The sequence below is a fragment of the Corticium candelabrum genome, chromosome 9 (genome assembly GCF_963422355.1).
Source record: "Corticium candelabrum chromosome 9, ooCorCand1.1, whole genome shotgun sequence".
Taxonomy (NCBI): Eukaryota; Metazoa; Porifera; class Homoscleromorpha; order Homosclerophorida; family Plakinidae; genus Corticium; species Corticium candelabrum.
In genome coordinates, this window is record NC_085093.1 from 5,879,825 (window position 1) to 5,900,529 (window position 20,705).

The window sequence follows — 20,705 nt, forward strand, 5'->3', positions numbered from 1 at the left end:
GCAATGATTGGTTAGGTGACTGCCTTTCGACCAATCACAGTGCTCCAAACTGGACTTCCGGCGGCTATCTTTCGTCCGGCGTCATTGGTTATCCGGGTCCCGTCATAAAATCTTTTTGTTACCGATCTCGACAGCGGAGCGCTACAGTCGCAGCTCTCGCCTACCAGGATGGCGGATGACCCAGAGAAGTACTTGCGAACGAAGAAAGCGCCGGCAGCCGGCGCGTCTGGCTTCGATTCGAAAAAATGGTGTTGGGTACCAGACGAGAACGAGGGATTCATTTCTGGTGAGATAAAGTCACGAAAGGGAAGCAAGCTCGTCTGCCAACTGTCGGACGGCTCGGTAAGACACTGTGTACACCACACCATCCGTCACTCGCCTTCGTACGCACGCGGCTCGGGCTTGACCGGCGCACGTACCTTGCGGCATAATGACTTCCTGTCGAAATTGTGTGCTTGCAGAAAGTCGACGTTGCAGAGGACGACACGCAACAGATGAACCCACCGAAGTTCGAGAAGACTGAAGACATGGCTGCTCTCACTTACCTCAACGAAGCAAGCGTCCTGCACAACCTCCGACAGCGCTATTACTCTAATCTCATCTATGTAAGTTTGTTTCCATCCGCCATGCGACTGTTATCGCACGCGGTTAGACGCGAAGAAAGGAGTAGAGGTAATAGGGACGTGCAGACGAGAAGGAATTTGACGCTGTGCTGCATGTACGTGCATCTAGGCTTACGCGTGCGTGACGACACAGTAGACTGCCTGTGAAGTCATGTACGGTAACAGAATCGTGTATGAGAGTATCAACGTATTCTATTGCAGACGTATTCGGGGTTGTTCTGCGTCACTATCAATCCCTACCGCATGTTTCCAATCTACACCGACAAGGTGGTGCAGATGTACAGAGGCAAACGACGGTCCGAAATGCCGCCACATGTCTACTCCATCGCTGACAACGCGTACAACAACATGATCCAAGGTCTGCTTGCTTACAGAGGCTATTGCATTGGATTACTTTGTTTGCATAATTGAATAATTTCATTTTGAATTTGCTTGGCAGATCGCGAAAATCAGTCGATCCTGATTACGTGAGGCTTTGCGTGTTCCGTGTGTGTGCTGTTGGTTTGCTAACGACAGTCTCTCTTTGTCCTGTCTGCTGTAGTGGTGAGTCAGGTGCTGGGAAGACGGAAAACACAAAGAAAGTGGTGCAATATTTTGCACAAGTCGCCTCTCCATCTGGTCAGAAACAGAAGGTACGCAGATGTAGATTAGTCTACAGCATAACCACACTCTTGTCAAGCGTACTGTGTGCTGAATATTCATGGTGGACAACTAACCACCAGCACCTGTTGGCTAGTTATAACCCTATAGTATCTACAAGCGTTGTGCAGGCTTTGTACGTGCCAAACTTGGTGCTATAGAGACTACATTCGGTCAGTAAATGGCTACCTACACTGTCTGCAGTAACTCCTGAGTTTTCTTGGTCTTTTGGGGTCATATGGGTATTGTACTAATTATTCCAATACTCAGGATGCTTTGTGATCCACACTGAGGACAAGGATTCTGCATATTTTCAATAAGCCTTTGGTACATGCAACTATTGCTAGGCTATGATTGTGCTAAATCTTCAGTAAGTGGATTCCATGGATACCATGGATACCACAGAAGTTGTAATTGCGTACCAATGCTGTCAGCTACACTGTTGTACAGACAGGAGAGTCACTGTTGTTAGACTGTTGGCTTGTTATGGAGTAGCACTATGCAGACTCTACTGTGCTTTTATGGTAGTGTGATGCTAATCAAGGTATTTTGAATAATGGCATGTGGTAAGTGTTTCAAAACAAATGTGTTGCTTCAATGTGAGATCCAAAAAATGTAGTAATTCAGTGATGTTGTATTTTCTTGTGATGCAATATTTCAAAGACTGAGACTGATTAGTCAAATGAGGTAGGATATGACATGAGCATACCAGATAGATGATAAAGTGTGGAAGTACCCTAGACTCTGTAGTTATGTCATAAAGTAAATATATTTTAGTATGAAGGAATGGAGATGCTTTCTTGGAGAACCACTGCTTTCATTTTAGTTGGTAACTATTCATGAATTAATTAAACACATTTCCTACTGTAAGCCTACTTTCCTATTTTGTTGGAGTTGTGATTTATGAAGGTACTGTAAATTATGACTTTGAAGAAACAGGAAGGCAAGCCTATATACTGTGCTGTAAAGGGTTTGCAACTGTTTACTTTGCTCTGTGATATGTTTGAATGTGAAAGTGTAACACAAACAACTCAACTGATTACTTTGGGAAGAGTAGGAATTATGATAATTAATGGTGACTGATTGGTTGAATACTTTTGAACCACAGTCAAATTAGGAAATGCAAAGAGCAATAATTTTTTCTGATATACTCTTGAAAGTGCTATGAGCAGATGTTAAATTTTTAATTAATTTGTATCTGTAAATTAATGAGCGACTTTGATTATTGGTTTGCATAACTTGTGTTGTTGCAGGGAAACTTGGAAGATCGGGTTATTCGTTGTAATCCTCTTCTGGAAGCGTTTGGCAATGCAAAAACCATTAGAAATGACAACTCGTCTCGATTTGGAAAATTCATTCGAATTCACTTTGGCCCGATGGGAAAAATTGCGGGAGCTGATATCGAACACTACCTGTTGGAGAAATCTCGTGTTGTGCTGCAACAGCGAGGAGAAAGAACGTTTCATGTTTTCTATCAGCTGCTGGAATCAGACGAACGTGATTTTAAAGGTTAGTTTCCTTACCTTGTGTAGAGATTGCTTGTCATACTTGCAAGGTCAAATTTAGACATGCTCTTTGTCCTGAAGTATGAGTCCTGCCAATGGCATTCAGTATTTACGTAAGATTAGATTAGTTGAGTCGTATTTCACATAACTGACATAGAAAGGCATGCTTCTGTATTGCTGGGGAACCCCTTTATATTTATGCCCGTGTGATTTTTTTATTCTGCGTGCGTGACCTCAGCTGCGGCAACATCTTCAACTATAGACATTGTGTATGCAGTGTTCTAGCCAGGTTTGTGGTAGGATGTATATATGATGCAAAGGCCAAGTTTTGGGCCTGTGGCCTTTTGTAACAACTTGGGCCATGGTATCCTAATTACCTTCTGTGCATTGCGTTCCCGTTCTGATTGGTAAGTTAGTATTATGTTTGCTCCTGCAACTAACTATGATCAAGGGGACAGTAGAAACTACCAAGACCCAGTAGCCAGCTTCTCCTTTTACTTTCTGAAGGCAAGTCTTTGATGTTCTGTTGCTCTAGATGTCATTATTTCACTTAACCTCAGTGGGATAAAAAAGGTGTCGACTTGTTTTAAATGCACACAACAGCGTGGAAACAGCGTGTTCCACGCGCATACATGAACTTTCAGGGCTCGAAAAATAGGTTGTCAAGTCGTGATTGGACAAGTTAAATTCTAGTATTCTAGTCTAGGTGTCAAATGACGACTAGAGCAGACCAAGGCTAGTTGCTAGTTGGTAATGGCTCTCTCCGTATGCAGGCGGATAACTGTACTTACTGAAACATGCTAGTTGGTAATGGATTTCTCGGTATGCAGGCAGATAACTGTACTGTACTGAAACATCCTCCCCTTTGATGCTCACATCGGGCATTTGTGATACAATGACATGTACACTAGTATGTACTGCCAGCAGCACCCCCTACAAACTGCTCATATCCCGGATAATGAAACTGGGCGTTCAAGAGCCATCTCAGGATTCCGACAAAGTAAAGGCATGAGTTTGTGACCAGGGAGCAGTGGAGACAATGGTAAATCCTGTAGGTTGAAATAGGTAGAGTTTAGTAGCAAGAAAATGACAACTTCCGCAATGTGATATGTGGAAGTTTTGTTGACACCCCCCTCCCCCCCCGCCTTGTTTTGACAAAGAGACAGTGGTATGTGTTTAATTGCTAATTCAATTAGCTATGACTATTGCCTCAGTGAAGATCTCTAGCTCTGTAAAATGTAGCAGGTCGTATCCATTGGCTCAGTGGTAATGTGTGTCGGTTGCATGCCATTGTGGGAATACTGAGCTGTATGCTTGCACTGCACTGAATTCTAGAAGGCAGTACAAATTAGCGGCATACCACTAAACGCCATGATTGATATCAACGTGACATCCTAGACTAAAATTTTGATGACCTAAAAATTTTGGAAACTCATCAAATGATGACAACTAGTTGGATCGATTTTTCGAGCCCTAACTTTAAAGTTCTTGTCGTTTGTCATACCTTGATGAAGCAATCTACACTGTTCAGTGGTAACGTGTTGGATTAGTCTTGTGTAGCAGTCTCTCCCCCTCTTCGCTGTCCTATACAACTATATGCAGCTGTAATTTCCATTGAACAAAACTTTACATCAAAGGCTAGCCTCCTAATATGTGACAACTTTGGAGAGGGCTGGCTGGCTAGACTAGCAAGTATGCAGACACAGTGGCTTTGCTGCGAAGATGGATTGCTTAGCGTCGTCCGTTGTCAAAATGTAGCGGCTCGTTACTTACGCCTTACGATCCTTGGGTACAACCCTTGTACTGTACCGTGTCATAGCTTGTGTAGTATTGACAGATACAGTCGATCACATCCTGGTTTTTAAACAATGTGTAAATGCTGTCTTGCATGAATGTCTAATTGTGGTTAGTAATAATTACTATTTGGATGCTCTCATAATATACTGTGTATCGCTGTAGTCCGTATTGATATCTCTGTACTTAATTAATTTTAGCAGCCACTGGTACTAGAAGTGTTAGTATGGCATCTAAACTTTGTCAATATTTACAGAGAACGTTTTGTTGCTCAAGTCCAACAAGGCATCCGATTATCGCTTTTTGAGTGGTGGCGTCTCTAAAGTCGATAGCATCAATGATCGAGAACAGTACCAAGAGACAATAGTGAGTCTTCTGTTGTGCAAAAGATTAGTGAATGACAATTCATTGCCACACAAACAAACCAAAAAACATTGTATTATTTGTTATGCTGTATAGGAGGCAATGACAGTTCTTGGTTTCTCTGAAGAGGAGAGAGCGTTCATGTTTAAGATCGTAGCAACAGTACTTCATTTTGGTAACGTGCAAGTAAAGCAGCCAAAACGAGGAGAATGCGCGGAAGTTTCCACGGGTTAGTACCATGTATTCACAGTTGTAGAATTAATAAATTGAATGATAATAGTATTATTGTTGCATTGTCATACATTGAAATTGACTTTGAAAGTAATGGGTGCAGGGCTCAAAATTTGCACTCCAGAGGTTTAGTTAGAACTGCCTCCAAGAGATTTGGAGAAGCCTGGTATACAGTATGAAGTATTGAGGGCAGATGCCAGGTGTGTGAGTGTACTAAGAGCATAAGAGTTGTCATGTTTGTATCAGGTTTCATCAATTGACCTAAGTAATTTGATATTGTATAGCTAATGTTGCCTCTTTTGTCTTACCCAATCAGAACAGGCTTATCACTCCACTCACTGTGCACTGAAATCTCTATATAGATAGATGTTATGCTGAGGTTTCTTTGTAAGTAGAACTTACCATACATAACAGAAGGCAACCTTATAACAGGGAGTTTAGACTGTATAGCGATGAGAACATATTCTACTTTTATTAATCATCAGGATGTGGTAACAGGTAACATGTTGGAGAGATTTTGTTTAAGTTAATTAAGTTTATGTGCCCTTTCTAACACAGTTACCTTGGCCAGGGTGCTCAAGTCTGAAGGCCAGTTCACAATATGTAATGGAGAGCAGTCAGTTCGTCTGCCTACATCAAAGGACAATAGCATATTACGAATGCCTTCACGCTATGTGACGTGACTGTAACAGACAGGTGATGCATGAATAGAATCAGGTTCTATCCCAGCTTCAAAACAGCAGGTTGTCTCCAGTTGAGCAGAAATGAAATTGAGTAATCAGAGCAAAGGGTTAATACATGACATTGTATTCCTGCTTATGTGAGTATCCCATATAATCTCTGCGGAGTATGCTACGAATTCTGAATTGCTCTATGTCAACGTTTGACAATACATACCTGACTGTAAACGTTACTAAACAGAATGGACAGCTGTTCATCACATATTGCGAACCCAGCTGTATACCTAAATAAATGCATGTGCTGAAGCGTGATTCATCCCCGGTTTACAGACATTAATTAATTATGTGCCAGAAGCTGTAAATGGCTAGGTAGGACTGTAAACTGTGATACTGTTGCTATTGACAGTGATCTGCACAGAGTGAAAAGAAACGTTATTATATTGAGTTGTTTCTTTGCAGACACTGACAAGGTATGCCATTTACTTGGTCTTGCAAATCCTGCTGAATTCAACAAAGGATTGTCACGACCGAGGATGAAAGTTGGACACGAGTGGGTTCACAAAGCACAGAATGCTGAGAAAGTGAGTTGTAGTTTGCATTCAATTACTTAAAATTAAAGGGAATTATGGCAACAGTAAACTGTTACTGTAAGCACATACATGTAGCACTGTGTTTGTCAATGCTTAGTAGCACTACCTCAGTAGAACACTGGCATGCAGCTATTTATGGAACCACCTAGAGCCAATCACTTAGACATAACACTATCTGGATGCTTCTAAGAATGAAATAAGAAAGTCAAACCAAGCAGAATGTTATGTACAGTATGTTACTTGAACAGTGTGTGTACAGTAAATTGCTGCACCTGATGTTACATATTCTCACGTAGCTAGACCCCTTTCCGCCGGGTCACACTTCCGGGTGAAAATAGGTCTGCTGAACAGCCTTTGATGTCGCTGTGTTGCTGCATAGCCAGAAATTGGCTATCTAGATACCGGATTTGGTTTCTTAACGTTTCACGAAAGACCAGATTAGTATGCAGTCAGTGTACTCCTATCTCAATTAGCTTCTCATGTTTTGGTAGAGAACACTGCAAAGACTTACAAGTAGAGTCATTGCTGTTTGTGAAATTGGCATGTCTACAGCAACAATTAAACGTCGCCACGGGAACGTTGAGGCTTCGATCTCATGCAGTCTGTCATGATCGATGTCGTACGTTATGCGCTCGTGTCACAACGGAGACTGAATGTGAACGTATTCGATGTAAAACATTGCACAGAATACATGAGATGATTACCCAAACACAGAAAGACTACTCGACTCTTCTTGTTTCGATGATGTCAGCTCCAAGCCCTTCCAGATATATCGCTTACTCTGAACTGTCTGTGGTCAGTGTGGACGTCAAACAGCATCGAGTACGTTCACATTCAGTCTCCGTTGTGACACGAGCTCATAACGGTAAATGTACGATGTCGATCATGACTGCATGAGATCGAAACTTGTTGATGTCAACGTTCCCACGGCCGCATTTAGCTGCTATAGGCATGCAGATTTCACAAACAGCAACGACTCTAGCTGTAGTCTTTGAGTTGTTCTCTTCGCAACAAGAGAAGCTAATTGAGATAGGATTGCACTGCATGCATACAAATTTGGTCTTTAGATAGCCGATTTCTGACTATGCAGCAACACAGTGACATCAAAGGCTGTTCACCAGACCCATTTTCGACCAGAAGTATGACGCAGCGGTCTGGCTACAGGAGACTAATATTTCATATTGATGATGTCATTCATTCGTGGTAAGATGCTGTCGATGTATTTTGCAAATGAAGTTTTCGTGTTAAAGGATGAGTGAGTTGAAAGCAGTTTCGTGTAGAAAATGTTTTGAATAGTTCTTAGTCTTGCTACCTTTTGCTAGTAAGGATCCAAAGTAAATCTGTTCTAGTCAAAGAAAGTCATGTATAGAGTGCATTACCATGAAAGAAACACATGGTTTGCACTTGCTGATTTATAGTCGCTAATACTGTGGTTAGAGGGGCAGAGCATGAGAGCTTTAATAATAGAGGTAGGCAGGTGGTACAGGTAGGTTCGTGAGTCTCTTCACAGAGTGAGTGGTTACTTTTTAGCTGATTATGTTATTGATTGTGTGCATGTTAGGTTGATTACGACATCCGTGCTTTGTCTAAACTGTTGTATGAGAGAATGTTTCGTTGGTTGGTTGGTCGCATCAATATGACTCTGGATACTAAAGAGAGAAAGAACTACTTTATTGGTGTGCTGGACATTGCCGGATTTGAGATCTTTGATGTAAGATATTTGTATTGGCTCAGCTTGCTTGTAGTTTTGCTGACGGTTTGTTATACATGTTTACTCTTGAGTACAAACTGCATGTGTTTCAATTTTTGTGTGTTGGTCAGTGATGCTTTACAACAAATGCTATCTTTACTTGCTAATTTTGCTTCTTGCTGTTTTGTTTGCTGCAGTTCAACTCATTTGAACAATTGTGTATTAATCTGACAAATGAGAAGTTGCAACAATTCTTCAACCATCACATGTTTATACTGGAACAGGAAGAATATCGCAATGAGGGCATTGAATGGACTTTCATTGACTTTGGCCTTGATTTGCAACCCTGCATTGACTTGTTGGAGAAAACCCAAGGCGTTCTGTCACTGCTTGATGAAGAGTGTCTGTTTCCGAAGGCTACAGACAAGTCGTTTGTTGAGAAGCTGTTGAAGATTCATGAGGGAAAATCAGACAACTTCTCGAAGCCTGCATTCCGTCCAAGATCAAAAGCACCAAATCCAGACTTCCAAATTGCTCATTATGCTGGAGTGGTAAGTCTACATCATAATGTGTAGTGTATTGCTTATACTTTTAAGTTGGATGCTTGTGGTGGAACATAAAGGTGTGAGAGTGATTTTGTAGTAAAATCAAATCAAGTAGGTGTAACTTGTATGTGGTGATAAGTTGGTAGCTGTAACAGTGTTAATGATCGACTACTACATTTATGTTGAACTTTTGGACACGTTGGACACGTCGCATTTAGAGTTGCACTGAAAAGGATATTTGGCCGATATGCCAGTACGGATATTTTATACATAATTACATTTTATAAATAATCATTGATGTTCATGTTTTGCAAGCCTTGTAGCAAGCGAATCTTGTGTCCTTGGCCACCTCGAATTACTCCCAAAATGGAACTTCTGTTTCTTTTGCCAACAGGCACGCAGCTTGCATGGCCTTAACGGACTGATTATGCACATGCAATTGATTGGTACCGATATTACAGAACTGATATGCCAATATCGGCCGGTAACCGACTGATAACCGATCCGATTATCTGTGCAACTCTACTACAGTTACAACTGTGACAGACGACACATACAGCGCTTTAGTACCTTCACTGACTGAGAAATGCATTGAATTTATGCAGTGTCTAATATGAATATGTACTTCAGGTAGTTGTACAGTCCAACTTCGTTATTTCGACCATATTTGTCCCACATTTTCTGTCGGATTATCGTAACAAATAGACAGTGACCATGTAAGTTGGTTTCACCTGTACCTTCGTCAGAAAGTGAGGGTGTTGGAATGACGAAGTCTGACTGTATACGAATGGAAATATCCCATGCTGTACTTGAGACTGTTTAGTTGAAATATAGAGTCATCTGTTGTAGTTGTAGCTTGTGTGTTGCATTACGTATTAGACTACTTTTGTAAGAACGAGGATTAATTGGCATTGAAGTGAGTATGGAATGGCTGGATGGGTGATGACATACTGAGTCTACAAATTTAATAGTTAATAGTTCTCTGCGTTGTTTGCATTTGTGTGTGAAAGAGGTTGTGTGTGCAGGTTGACTACACTGCTACTGACTGGTTGCTAAAGAACAAAGATCCCCAGAACGACTTTGTGCTCGGTCTTATCCTAAAATCAACAAATCCTGTTGTTGCTGGTCTTTTCTCTGGCTACATTTCTTCTGAGCAAGGTATGAAGGTGTGGTTTCTTCTCTAGGATTCTAAGGAATATGGATAGAACTATTGCCTTGGTGGTATCGTCTTGAACAGAAACTTTAGTTAACAATGAAAGGTTGCAGTAACTTACTACATTGAATGAGGAGGGTTTGAGAAAATAGTCTTTATGTACAGTACAACCTCGATTATCAAGACTTTTTTGGTAGAAGCCAGATTGTCCGAACAATCGGAAGTCTGGATAAATGGAATGATGATGTGGTGATTTCCTTGAGGTTCACTCAAAAGTTGACAGTCAAGTAAACAATGAACAAATACTTAACTAATTAATATACAGCAACAATGGGCAACAATGGTCTTTCTCCTCCTGAGGGGAGATGACTGGCTGGATACTCGAGCCTAGTTGGAATGGTGTCACGGGGAGGACACACACACACACACACACACACACACACACACACACACACACACACACACACACACACACACACACACACACACACACACACACACACACACACACACACACACGTGCTTTTCGGGTGGAAATAGATTTGTCCACGTTATCGAAATGTCTAGGTAATCAGGGTTGTGCTGTACTGACTTGTTGGCTGTCTGTTTGGCCGACTTACATATTTTGTGTAATTTTGTTTGGATGTCGTTCATGAGGTGCCAGTTCTACTGTGCCAGTTTGGTAGCGACAGAAAGCTGGTAGCGTAGAGACGCGTTGTACACGTGCCTGTGACATGTGGACGCAGTGTAGTGTTATAAAGTTGTGTACACGTTTTAGTTGTCTAGTCACAAGTAATTCTGTTTGTATCGTTGCTAGCCGGAAAGAAGAAAGGTGGAGGAATGTTCCAAACAGTGGCTCAAGTGCACAAGGTATGTGACATCGGCAAACTGTGTAATGTGATGGATAAGATATGGTTATGTTCTGGTGATTTGTTGTTTGTCGTAGGAATCTCTCAATAATCTGATGACTAACCTTCGAAACACAACTCCACATTTTGTTCGCTGCATCATTCCCAATGAGCAGAAGAAAGCAGGAATGATCGATGCTCATTTGGTGCTTCATCAGTTGCGATGCAACGGAGTCTTGGAAGGAATCAGAATCTGTAGAAAGGGATTTCCCAATAGACTTTTCTTCTCAGACTTTAGACAAAGGTATAGTAGAGTAAGTTCAGTTGTCTTCGTAACTGTAATGGTTACATGGTGTTGTATTGCTAGAATTGTTCACAGCTTGATGCTGTAGTGTTGTTGTTGTTGTTGTTGTTGTGTTGTTGTTGTTGTTGTTGTTGTAGTGTTGTTGTTGTTGTTGTTGTTGTTGTAGTGTTGTTGTTGTTGTTGTAGGTATGCTATTCTGGCTCCTACTGCTATTCCTGCTGGATTCATGGACAGTCGGAAAGCTGCAGAATTGCTTATCAATGCATTGCAATTGGAAACGAACGAATTTCGTGTCGGCAAGAGCAAAGTGTTCTTCCGTGCTGGAGTTCTTGGTCGGTTGGAAGATCTTCGCGATGAGAAGCTGGGAAAAGTGATCACACAGTTTCAGGCGTATTGCAGAGGCTTCTTGATGAGAAAATACTTTAGGAAGCTTCTTGATCAAAGGTGAGTGTTAAACTGCAGGTGGCGATGTCTGGTTAGTAGGTCAGTGATTTGTGGTAGGATTGGGATTGCAGTCATTCAGCGAAATGTGAGAAAGCACATGTTCTTGAGGAACTGGTCATGGTGGAAACTCTTTACCAAAGTGAAGCCGTTACTGAATATCGCCAGACAGGAAGACGAAATCAGAGTCATCAATGAAGAGGTGCGTTTGTGTTTTGCATGCACACACACACACACACACACACACACACACACACGTACACACACGTACACATGTGTGTGTACAAGCGTGCATGCAAGCACACACACACGTACACACACGTACACATGTGTGTGTACAAGCGTGCATGCAAGCACACACACCACACCACACCACACGAAAGTTGTACTTTGACTCACAGCAGTTGTCTAGGCATCTCACGAGTTATGTTGTACATAATGTATTAAAAGTGAACTTGCACGCAAAACCAAATTGTTCTTGGAAAATAGCCTTGCCTTCGAGAAGTTCAATGGTACCCTAGTTGCTAGCCAAAGCGACTCACTGGAACAGGTAGGAAACTACAACGCTTTTACATCTGTCATAACCCTAACCTATAACCCTAACCCACCCACTAGCTCTGCTTTGAAATCCAGAGTTCTAACCAGGCATACTAAGGGTGGCGGACCATCGTTTACTTCTCAAAATGAGATACCCACCAACCCTCTGGATTATTGACTGCCATGTCATGCAAACAAACATTCCAGGTGGAATTAGTGGCTACACCTACACAGAAGTGCTATAATTATGGCCTAAGCAGGTGTGCTATTTACTTTCCCTGTTGTGTGCTCCAACAGATCTTATTACAAAGCATGATGACTAAACAGTAAGCATCATGATGGAATGAGGATGTGGCATTTCTATTAAATATCCTTGTCCCTTACCAAACATTGATATGCAAACAGCTAATTCTTTCTGCAAAGATCATCTTAAAGACAGCCAAGTTATTCCACTAAGTTTATTAAGTTAATAAGCAGAGGAAGTCACAAAAACTCACCTGGGCTATGTTTTCAACAAACCATAACCACCTCAAAACCACACCCCTTACAAAAACATGCCCTTTTAGGAGGCCCCGCCCTGCCCCGCCCTACTGCCACACTTTGCTAAAAACCTGGCTAGAACCCTGAAATCTATCTCAAAGAAGTCTGACTGAATATGATATAACCATACACTGAAATGTGGTCCGACTGATTCTTTTTAGCCTCAAATGCAGAATCCATTCTCTCAACCGTGCTGGATCGAATGGAAATCTAAACATATTTCTTTCTTCATTCCCTGCATGTTTACGACAAACTTTGCAAGTCAACGGCATACTTAATGAACTTTAGATATCTCAAATCGGAGTTAGGAAATTTCAGATTGGGTAGAAGAGTTAGTGTTTTTCTCTCATCGTTATGAAGCTGCAGGTATCTCAGTGAAGGTGAATGTTCAAGTGTTGTCTCCTTGCAATTTGATGTAGAAAGTCGCTTTGTGCTAATCGAGATTTTCTAATACAAAACAATTGTAGTCTTCCTCCAGTGATGTCATACCTCGCGTGCACACTTGTCGTCTGGGAGTATTTGAAATGCGATTTCTCCTTTACAGAGTAGCTTTAGCTGGCGACTAGGGTACCGTTAAACTTCCTGAAGGCAAGGCTATTTTTCTAAAGCAACTTGTTATGCGTGCGGATTCCCTTTAAAGGAATTTGGGAATCATCGAGTGTGAGATCTGATTTTGTTGTGTAGCTAAACAAAATAAAGGAGAAGGCAACCAAGGAAGAACAAGCTCGCAAAGAACTTGAACAAAAGTACAGTGAATCTATGGAGAAGTCACAACAACTGTTTCAAGACTTACAGAGAGTCAGTTTGTTGTGGTGTTTTTGTTTACCTTGCTTTTTGTATCGTTATGTTGTTGAAGGAACAAGAGGCTAATGCTGTCAATGATGAAACACTGGAAAAGCAACGCACTAAGATTATAGACCTTGAGCAGCAGTATGGAGATCTTACTGCTCGTTTAGAAGAGGAAGAAGAGACGAACGTTGAAGTTTCAAAAATAAAGCGGAAGGTGGAAGCAGAATTGGAACAGCTGAAGCTAGAATGTAGTGAATTACAGCTGGCAAGTGAAAAGGTATGTTATCTGGAATGGCGACTGTATATTATGCTCTAGTATAAGTCTGAAGTGATTATCACTGTGTGCATGCATGCGTGTGTGTGTGTGTGTGTGTGTGTGTGTGTGCACGTGCACGTGCACGTGCGTGCATGTGTGCGGTGTGTGTGTGTGTGTGTGTGTGTGTGTGTGTGTGTGTGTGTGTGTGTGTGTGTGTGTGTATGTGTGTGTACAAAGTTTGTGGGGTTATTGTGCTGACAAATTTTGTGAAACTGTCTATGCTTGTCATTTTATCTCTTGTTTGTAGCTGGAACAAGAGAAGTCGGCTAAAATATCGCAGAACAATGCTCTCTCTGATACTCTCGAGAACAAAGAGCAACAGTTGGCTCAACTTAACAAATCGAACAAATCTCTTGAAGAGAAGTTACAGCATCTAACGGATGCACTACAAGGTGAAGAGGACAAAGCAAAGCATTTGAGCAAACTCAAAGCAAAGACAGAATCTCATGTGCAGGAGGTAGGAAGGAAATGGCTCAGACTCGGTGTAAGCAAGCAAGAATTGTTTTTTGTAGCTTTCTGTCACTTTGGAGAAAGAAAAGAAGGCTCGAGGTGACGTAGAGAAGGCAAGAAGAAAACTTGAAGTCGACTACAAGGTAGACGACAAGATGAGAATATCTTGGGTTGTGGTGATAGTATGGGGTGATGTGATTCGATTTCTGTAGTCGCTTGGTGACAACTTGACAGAAATGACGCAGAGCAAAGATGAGTTACAAGTAACTTTGAAAAAGTAAGTCGCTGTTGTGTATTTGACTTCCTCGTTTTGTAATTGCGTTTATCGTTAGGAAAGGAGACGAGGTGACTGCACTGAATGTTCGATTGGAGACTGAACAGTCTCGTGTTGCACAGCTTGAGAAAGAGATAAAGGCTCTCAAGGTAATCGACTCGACCCGTTTGTTCGTTATGCTCTGATTAATTGCGATCGTTTACTGTGCGAATAGGCTCGTATTGAAGAACTGGAAGAAGATCTCTCATCTGAACAGGACAAGAGAAAGCGAGTCGAAAAGCTCAATGCTGATCTTCAGCGAGAACTTGAGGAACTAACTGACAGGCTGGAGATGGCAGGTGGGGCGACAGTTGTTCAGTCGGAGCTGCTGAAGAAGATTGACACCGACCTTCAACGGTATGTTTATGTCAATGTGTCCGGGATGATGTGTGCTTGTGTGTGTTTGGGTTCTGATCTTGCTTGCATCACTGTTGTCTTCATTTGTGTGTGTGTGTGTGTGTGTGTGTGTGTGTGTGTGTGTGTGTGTGTGTGTGTGTGTGTGTGTGTGTATGTGCGTCTGTCTGTCTGTCGGTCGGTTGGTCTGTCTGTGTGTCAATACATATATTTCTTATACAAGACATTATTACAGTCCCAAGAGGTACCTAAGTACGACTAAGAGTTAAACAGTTGACAATAAGCTAACAGAGTTACTAATGTCACCAACTGAGTCACCACTATACTGGACTCTGCTTATCTTCTGCAGTAACACTTTTGCTTTGCACTGCTGCATTGTAATGACAATAGTATCCTCCAGCAGTTCTTGAACTCGTCCTGCCTGCACTCAGTTGTGCATGTTGCTATTGATGAGAGCTGGTTGAGATATTTTTGGCCCTCTTGCCCTCACCGCCCAAAGTGCTCCATTACCAGAGGAATGTAATTCAGTGTAGTTCCACAAGGACGTATCTTTTCGGTGTATTTGTCGATTTTCAGCATTTCTCTGTCTTTGTGTGTCTGTTTCAGTAGGGTATGTGGTCTGTTTGTGCCTGTTTGTCATGTGTTTGTTTGTTTGAGTGTCAGTCTGCATATAAGTCAGTGTGAGAGGTGTGGGTTGTGTGTTGTTACCTTTTGATTGCATTATGTAGATCTCGACAAGACTATACAGGTGCACAAGAAGAACATCGCAAAGTTGTCGAAAGTATGAGGAAGAAACACACAGATGCACTAAGCGAGCTCGAGGAGAAAGTCGACGAACTACAAAAATCAAAGCAGAAGCTGGAAGCTGAAAAGAAGAAGCTATCGCAGCAGACGTTGGGGCTTGGTGGAGACGTCGAATCACTCACTAGAGCCAAGGTGAGCACAGTGGTGTGCTGTCCCTGAATCTGTGAGTATTGATGTGTGTTATACAATGGAATGAAATCAGACTCATAACTGTCGCATTGTAAGTTATGCTTAAAGTTATTTTGGAGGTTTTTTACCACATCACTTGCCTTACAAAATCACGACACAATTGATGGCTGGATTATTACGATGTTTGGTTGTCTTTGGTTTTCTGTTATTTTGTAGTGTATTGTTTGGTGTTTCGAGTGAGATGTGGTAGCCGCCAGCATGTAATGTGTATTCCTCGTTTGCGAAAATCAGTATGTGACAACGTTGTCTTGTACACTTGCTTGCTATACGTATGGTTTGTGTACAGTGGGTGTGCTTGTTTGTATGTCACATTATTACAGTAGAACCTTGCTTTGTGACCGCCTCGATAGAATGATCACCTCCGTACTAGCCTCTACGCTAGGCCATCTTCACTTTACGTGTTGGAGCTTAGCGTAGGGTTCACATGAACAGATTTTAATTAATTATTCTATTTGTCAGTAATTTAATGAGTAGGCATTCCTTTTTAGACTGCTGCTGAGAAGCAGGTTCGGCATCTAGAAGAACAACTGGCCGAAACGCTAGCAAAACACACCGAAACAACGAAGGCTCTTGAGGAAAGCCACGCAACTGGAGCAAAACTACAGAGCGAGAGTGCAGACCTTCTAGCACAACTGGAAGAGTCCGAGTCTAGTGGAAGTTCGCTCTTGAAAGCAAAGAAGAATCTTGAAGCCACAGTCGAAGATCTAAAGCAGCAGCTAGAGGAGACGGTTTTGGCCAAGAATGATTTCCAGTCAAAGTTTCGTGCTGCGACTGACGAAGTGCAGAATTTGAAAGAGAGCATCGAGGAAGAGGATGCAGCAACGAGTGACCTGCAACGTTCGTTGGCGAAAGTGCAAGCCGACTTGCAAGAGTACAAAAGTAAATATGATAGTGAACGGCAGCACGTGCAAGACTTGGAGAATGAAAAGTAAGTGACAGTGATGGCTGTGATTTGATGCTGTGTGTGTGTGTGCACGCGCGTGCGTGCATGTGCTTACTACATTGTACTGCATTATCGAATCTATTTTTTACCTATAGGCGAAAGCTTGCAGCTCGTGCAACTGACACCGAAGAGAAATACGAGGCATTGGAAGCTCAGAAGAAGAACTTGGAGAAGACGAAGAATCGTTTGGCTGGTGAGGTCGAAGATCTGATGCTCGACTTGGAGAAGGCTCAAACAAATGCCGGAGCACTCGACAAGAAACAGAAGAAATTTGACCAGCAAATCAATGAGTGGAAGCTGAGGTATGAAGGTGCAACGGAGGATTTGGAAAATGCACAAAAGGAAGCGAGAGGATATTCAACGGAGGTGAGACAGACTGTCGAGTGTTGACGATAGAGTACTGAGATGTTTGTGTCTCGTAGTTGATGAAGTTGAAGGCGTCATTTGAAGAACTGGAAGGTCAGATCGAAGCTTCGAACAAGGAGAACAAACTTCTGAAATGTATGAGTCTGTTTCGTATTTGTCGTCTGTCAGTTGTGTATTCTCATGATGCAATTAGTTAGGTTATCATTGAAGTAGTGCTCGTAATCAGTCATGTAGATTGCTAGTAGCAGATATCCACATGTATGATTGTAATGACGAGCGCTGCATAGATTCAGTGCATACGACATGTACAGTCAGATGGCTTGCTTGCCTTTTGTGCTAGCTTGTGCAAACAGTGTGCCTGCCTGTCAACGTCGTAAGACAACTTTGCTTTTGCAGCTGATATTGCCAGTCTTACCGAACAGCTCGGCGAAGGTGGCAAGTCGTCGCACGAGCTCGAAAAAGCTAAAAAGAAAGTGGAGCAAGAGAAGGAAGAAATGATGCAAGCCTTGGAGGAAGCAGAAGGTGCTCTCGAGGCCGAAGAGGGTAAAGTCCTTCGTATGCAGCTTGAAACGGCTCAGCTCAAGCAAGAGTTGGATCGTCGTTTGGCCGATAAAGATGAAGAAATGGAGTCAAACAGGAAGAATCTGGCTCGACAAGTCGAAGCGCTGCAAGAGAGTGTCGAGCAGGAGATGCGATCGAAGAATGATTTGATGAAGCAGAAAAAGCGAGTCGAAGCAGAACTCAACGAACTTCGAAGCCACTTGGAAGGTTCGGGCAAGGAAGTGTCCGACCTGGCGAAAACGTTAAAGAAATTGCAACTTCAGAACAAGGTTGGGCAAATGGACAAACTTAGTGTGTTTACGGTTATTGAACTTTTGTCTCTTTCTATAGGACCTGCAAGGAATGTATGAGGATGAAATGAAGTCGCGTGATACTTTCGCGGAGTCTGCTGCTCGAGCAGAAAGGAAGTGTAACGATCTGCAAGGTGAACTGGAAGATCTCAAGGCTTCGTTAGAGCAGGTGAGACAGACAGCGTTGATGTTGCAATTGTAGTCGAGATATTGCAGTGCTGTCGCAATGTAGGCTGAAAGGGCACGTCGTGCTGCTGAGGCAGAGTGCAGTGAGCTTAGTGAACGAGTGACCGACTCTGGACAGTCACTGAACAGTCTTCAGTCTTCTAAACGTAAGCTAGAGCAGCAGCTTGCGGCACTTCAGGTAGTCAAGTTTTGATGTGCTTGCATCGTCTGGACAACAACGAATGTTGTACTAATGTAGGAAGAATTTGAGGAACGCGAGTCTGAGACCGGCATGGCTGGTGAAAAGCTGAAGCGGGCTAACGATCAGGTGCAACGTCTTCAAGCGGACCTCGCAACGGAACGAGAAACGTCGGCTGCAGCTGAGCATGCAAGGGTTAGTTAGTGTGTGTTGGTCGTGTTATCAGTCGAGGGTACAGAGTTGAATGTCTATCATAGGCTGCGTTGGAAAGGCAGTTCAAGGAGATTCAACAGCGTGCCGACGAAGCCGAGGCTAATGCATCTCGGATAGAGAAGAAAGTTATGGCAAAAATGGATGTAAAGGTACAGAGTATGCGAATGTATCGCATGCTGCATGCATCATATGTAAACAGATTGCACGAGTTGTGTGTGAATGCAGTTCCGAATTATGTTTGTACAGACCCTAATTAGCATGACAACCACTTGTGCAGTCGTTTGACTCCTACTGGAAGAGGCTGGTAGGCTTTGCTTCTGTAGAAGCTGGTAGACTCTACACAAGCGAACACTATCGGCAGAAACTGTCAAGAGTTACCCTGCTTACGAAGTATGCGCAGGTTGCCACATTTGCTACATGTGTCATCCTTTTCCTCATCGATCACTCCAGATTAGTTTTCTATATTGTGACTCTCAAAGCAATCTTGATGTGGCATGTTGTTGCACGGGGCCCCCAGTCCACTAGGACACCAGGCCAGAGGGCCAACTACTCCCTCCTGCACTGTGTACTAGCTACCTGTTCCTGTCCCTGCATGTCTTGTTGTACAGTCATTTGGCAAAGGTGCAGTAAGGAGTAAGTGAGCATGGGTGACATGTGGACTGGAACTCTGAGGTACGGTTCAAACTCCGATGCTTCGATTATCCGTTCTTTTCACTTACCCGACCCTTATTCGTCCGTAGCTTGCCTAAAGGGGGTTGGTCAGACAAGCAAGGGTCTACTGTACTCGATTATGACGTTCTTTTTGTCTACCACAGCAGTAACTTATCTTTGACAGAACACTAATAGGGACTTACTATTAGAACACATGATTGTACCATGTGTAAATGGTCAAGTGACTACTTACATTGACTTTGCCATAGAAACTATCCTGTCGGTAACATTTTATTTAAGCATGGTGTTTGTGTTTCAAAGACACCCCAGCAAATGGTTGTATTCTCATGTATTTATCCTCATGCAGAATCGTGAGCTTTCAACTCAACTGGAAGAAGAACAGAAAGGTCGGCAGGATGCCATTCGAAGTTCTAGGAGGTTTGGTGATCACTCGTTCATACAGTAAGACAAGTCTTAAGTTATTCTGTTGTGTACAGACACGAAAGGAAGGCCAAAGAGCTGGCATTCCAGCTCGATGAAGAGACGAAGAATAATCAACGATTGCAAGAGCAAGTAGACAAGCTGACAACCAGGGGCAAGACACTGCGTCGACAGTTTGAGGAGGCTGTAAGACAAGCCTAATAGATCAACTAACTTGATGTTGGTACAAATGGTCGTATTTGACAGGATGAACAATGCGAGTCTCTCAAAGCTAAAGGTAGGCGTGTGCAGAGTGAGTTAGATGACGCTCTGGAACGAGCCGAAGCTGCAGAAGCTCGTCTCTCGCGTGTAGGACGAGTGCCGGCCTCTAGCGCACGCTCGGCACGAGACAAGGATAGGGAAAGCAGCAAAGACTGATGAAGTAGCACAACTTACGTGTGCCAATTTGACTGTTTCGTTGCACGAAGGCGTGTTTTAATTGTTCTGACGTTGAGATGAGGTTTGTTTGAGTTTGTGTGAGAGGAAAACTGAAATGAATTTTTACAGGATGTGGCTGTAGTAACAATTAACAAGATTTCTGTGAGTGTTGGTTTTGAGTTTTGTGGTGTTTGAAATCAAGTGCTTGTTCCAACTGGTTTCCAGAGACAAATTAGAATTTGACTTACATTTATGTGCATGAGCACACTTCTGCCAGAGAGTCTGTAACTGAACAGGTTAGCACAATGTCCAAAAATTGGGATCAAATATGCATTTGCATGGCCTTATTTACTGACCATCATAAACGTAAACACACACTAAATTATTCGTAACACTCAGGATTTTCTTGGTGGGTTTTCCAAACCTAATGACAACAAGACATCAATATCAAAAATATAACGCGGTTTAATTGGTTGCAATTCACATACAGTCTTAGCTAATTCAAGCATCAATGATCTAACAATCTTCTTAGGGTTAAAGTTGTGAGGGTTGGGGCTAAAGTTGTGTTGCATCGTCCCCTCCTCCCCACTCTCTCGCGCTAGTTTTGTCCAGTGCCTGTATGCCTGGAAGTGGTGAGGGTTGGGACTAAATTTGTGAGGGTTAGGATTAGATATGTGAGGGCTAACTCTCACAACTCTAACCCTAACCCTCACAATCCAACCCCAAGCCTCACAACTTTATCCCAAGGGTTAGACATGTGA

The 20,705-nt window shown here is 42.6% G+C and overlaps 1 protein-coding gene across 1 annotated transcript; it reads left to right on the plus strand.

Moving 5' to 3' along the window:
* The first annotated feature begins 88 nt into the window (after positions 1–88).
* On the plus strand, positions 89–20,123 carry LOC134184182 (myosin heavy chain, striated muscle-like). The gene is made up of 35 exons (XM_062651805.1): positions 89–342; positions 462–605; positions 825–981; positions 1,063–1,090; positions 1,165–1,255; positions 2,516–2,771; positions 4,818–4,927; positions 5,021–5,153; positions 6,295–6,416; positions 7,987–8,136; positions 8,313–8,666; positions 9,686–9,818; positions 10,631–10,683; positions 10,760–10,965; positions 11,152–11,409; positions 11,467–11,608; positions 13,168–13,281; positions 13,340–13,549; positions 13,836–14,045; positions 14,101–14,181; positions 14,251–14,315; positions 14,371–14,461; positions 14,527–14,708; positions 15,434–15,641; positions 16,187–16,626; positions 16,737–17,007; positions 17,064–17,142; positions 17,404–17,837; positions 17,899–18,027; positions 18,091–18,222; positions 18,283–18,417; positions 18,480–18,584; positions 19,454–19,524; positions 19,584–19,713; positions 19,774–20,123. The coding sequence occupies exons 1-35, from the start codon at positions 169–171 to the stop codon at positions 19,942–19,944; spliced, it is 5,769 nt and encodes a 1,922-aa protein (XP_062507789.1). The 5' UTR covers positions 89–168; the 3' UTR covers positions 19,945–20,123.
* Positions 20,124–20,705: the final 582 nt, after the last annotated feature.

Bases quoted from the DNA above. Each gene is read 5' to 3' on its own strand.
- LOC134184182 (XM_062651805.1), top strand. From the start codon at position 169: ATGGCGGATGACCCAGAGAAGTACTTGCGAACGAAGAAAGCGCCGGCA. The intron at 14,709-15,433 runs GTATGTTTATGT...TGCATTATGTAG, and splicing joins ATTGACACCGACCTTCAACG to ATCTCGACAAGACTATACAG. The intron at 16,627-16,736 runs GTAAGTGACAGT...TTTTACCTATAG, and splicing joins CAAGACTTGGAGAATGAAAA to GCGAAAGCTTGCAGCTCGTG.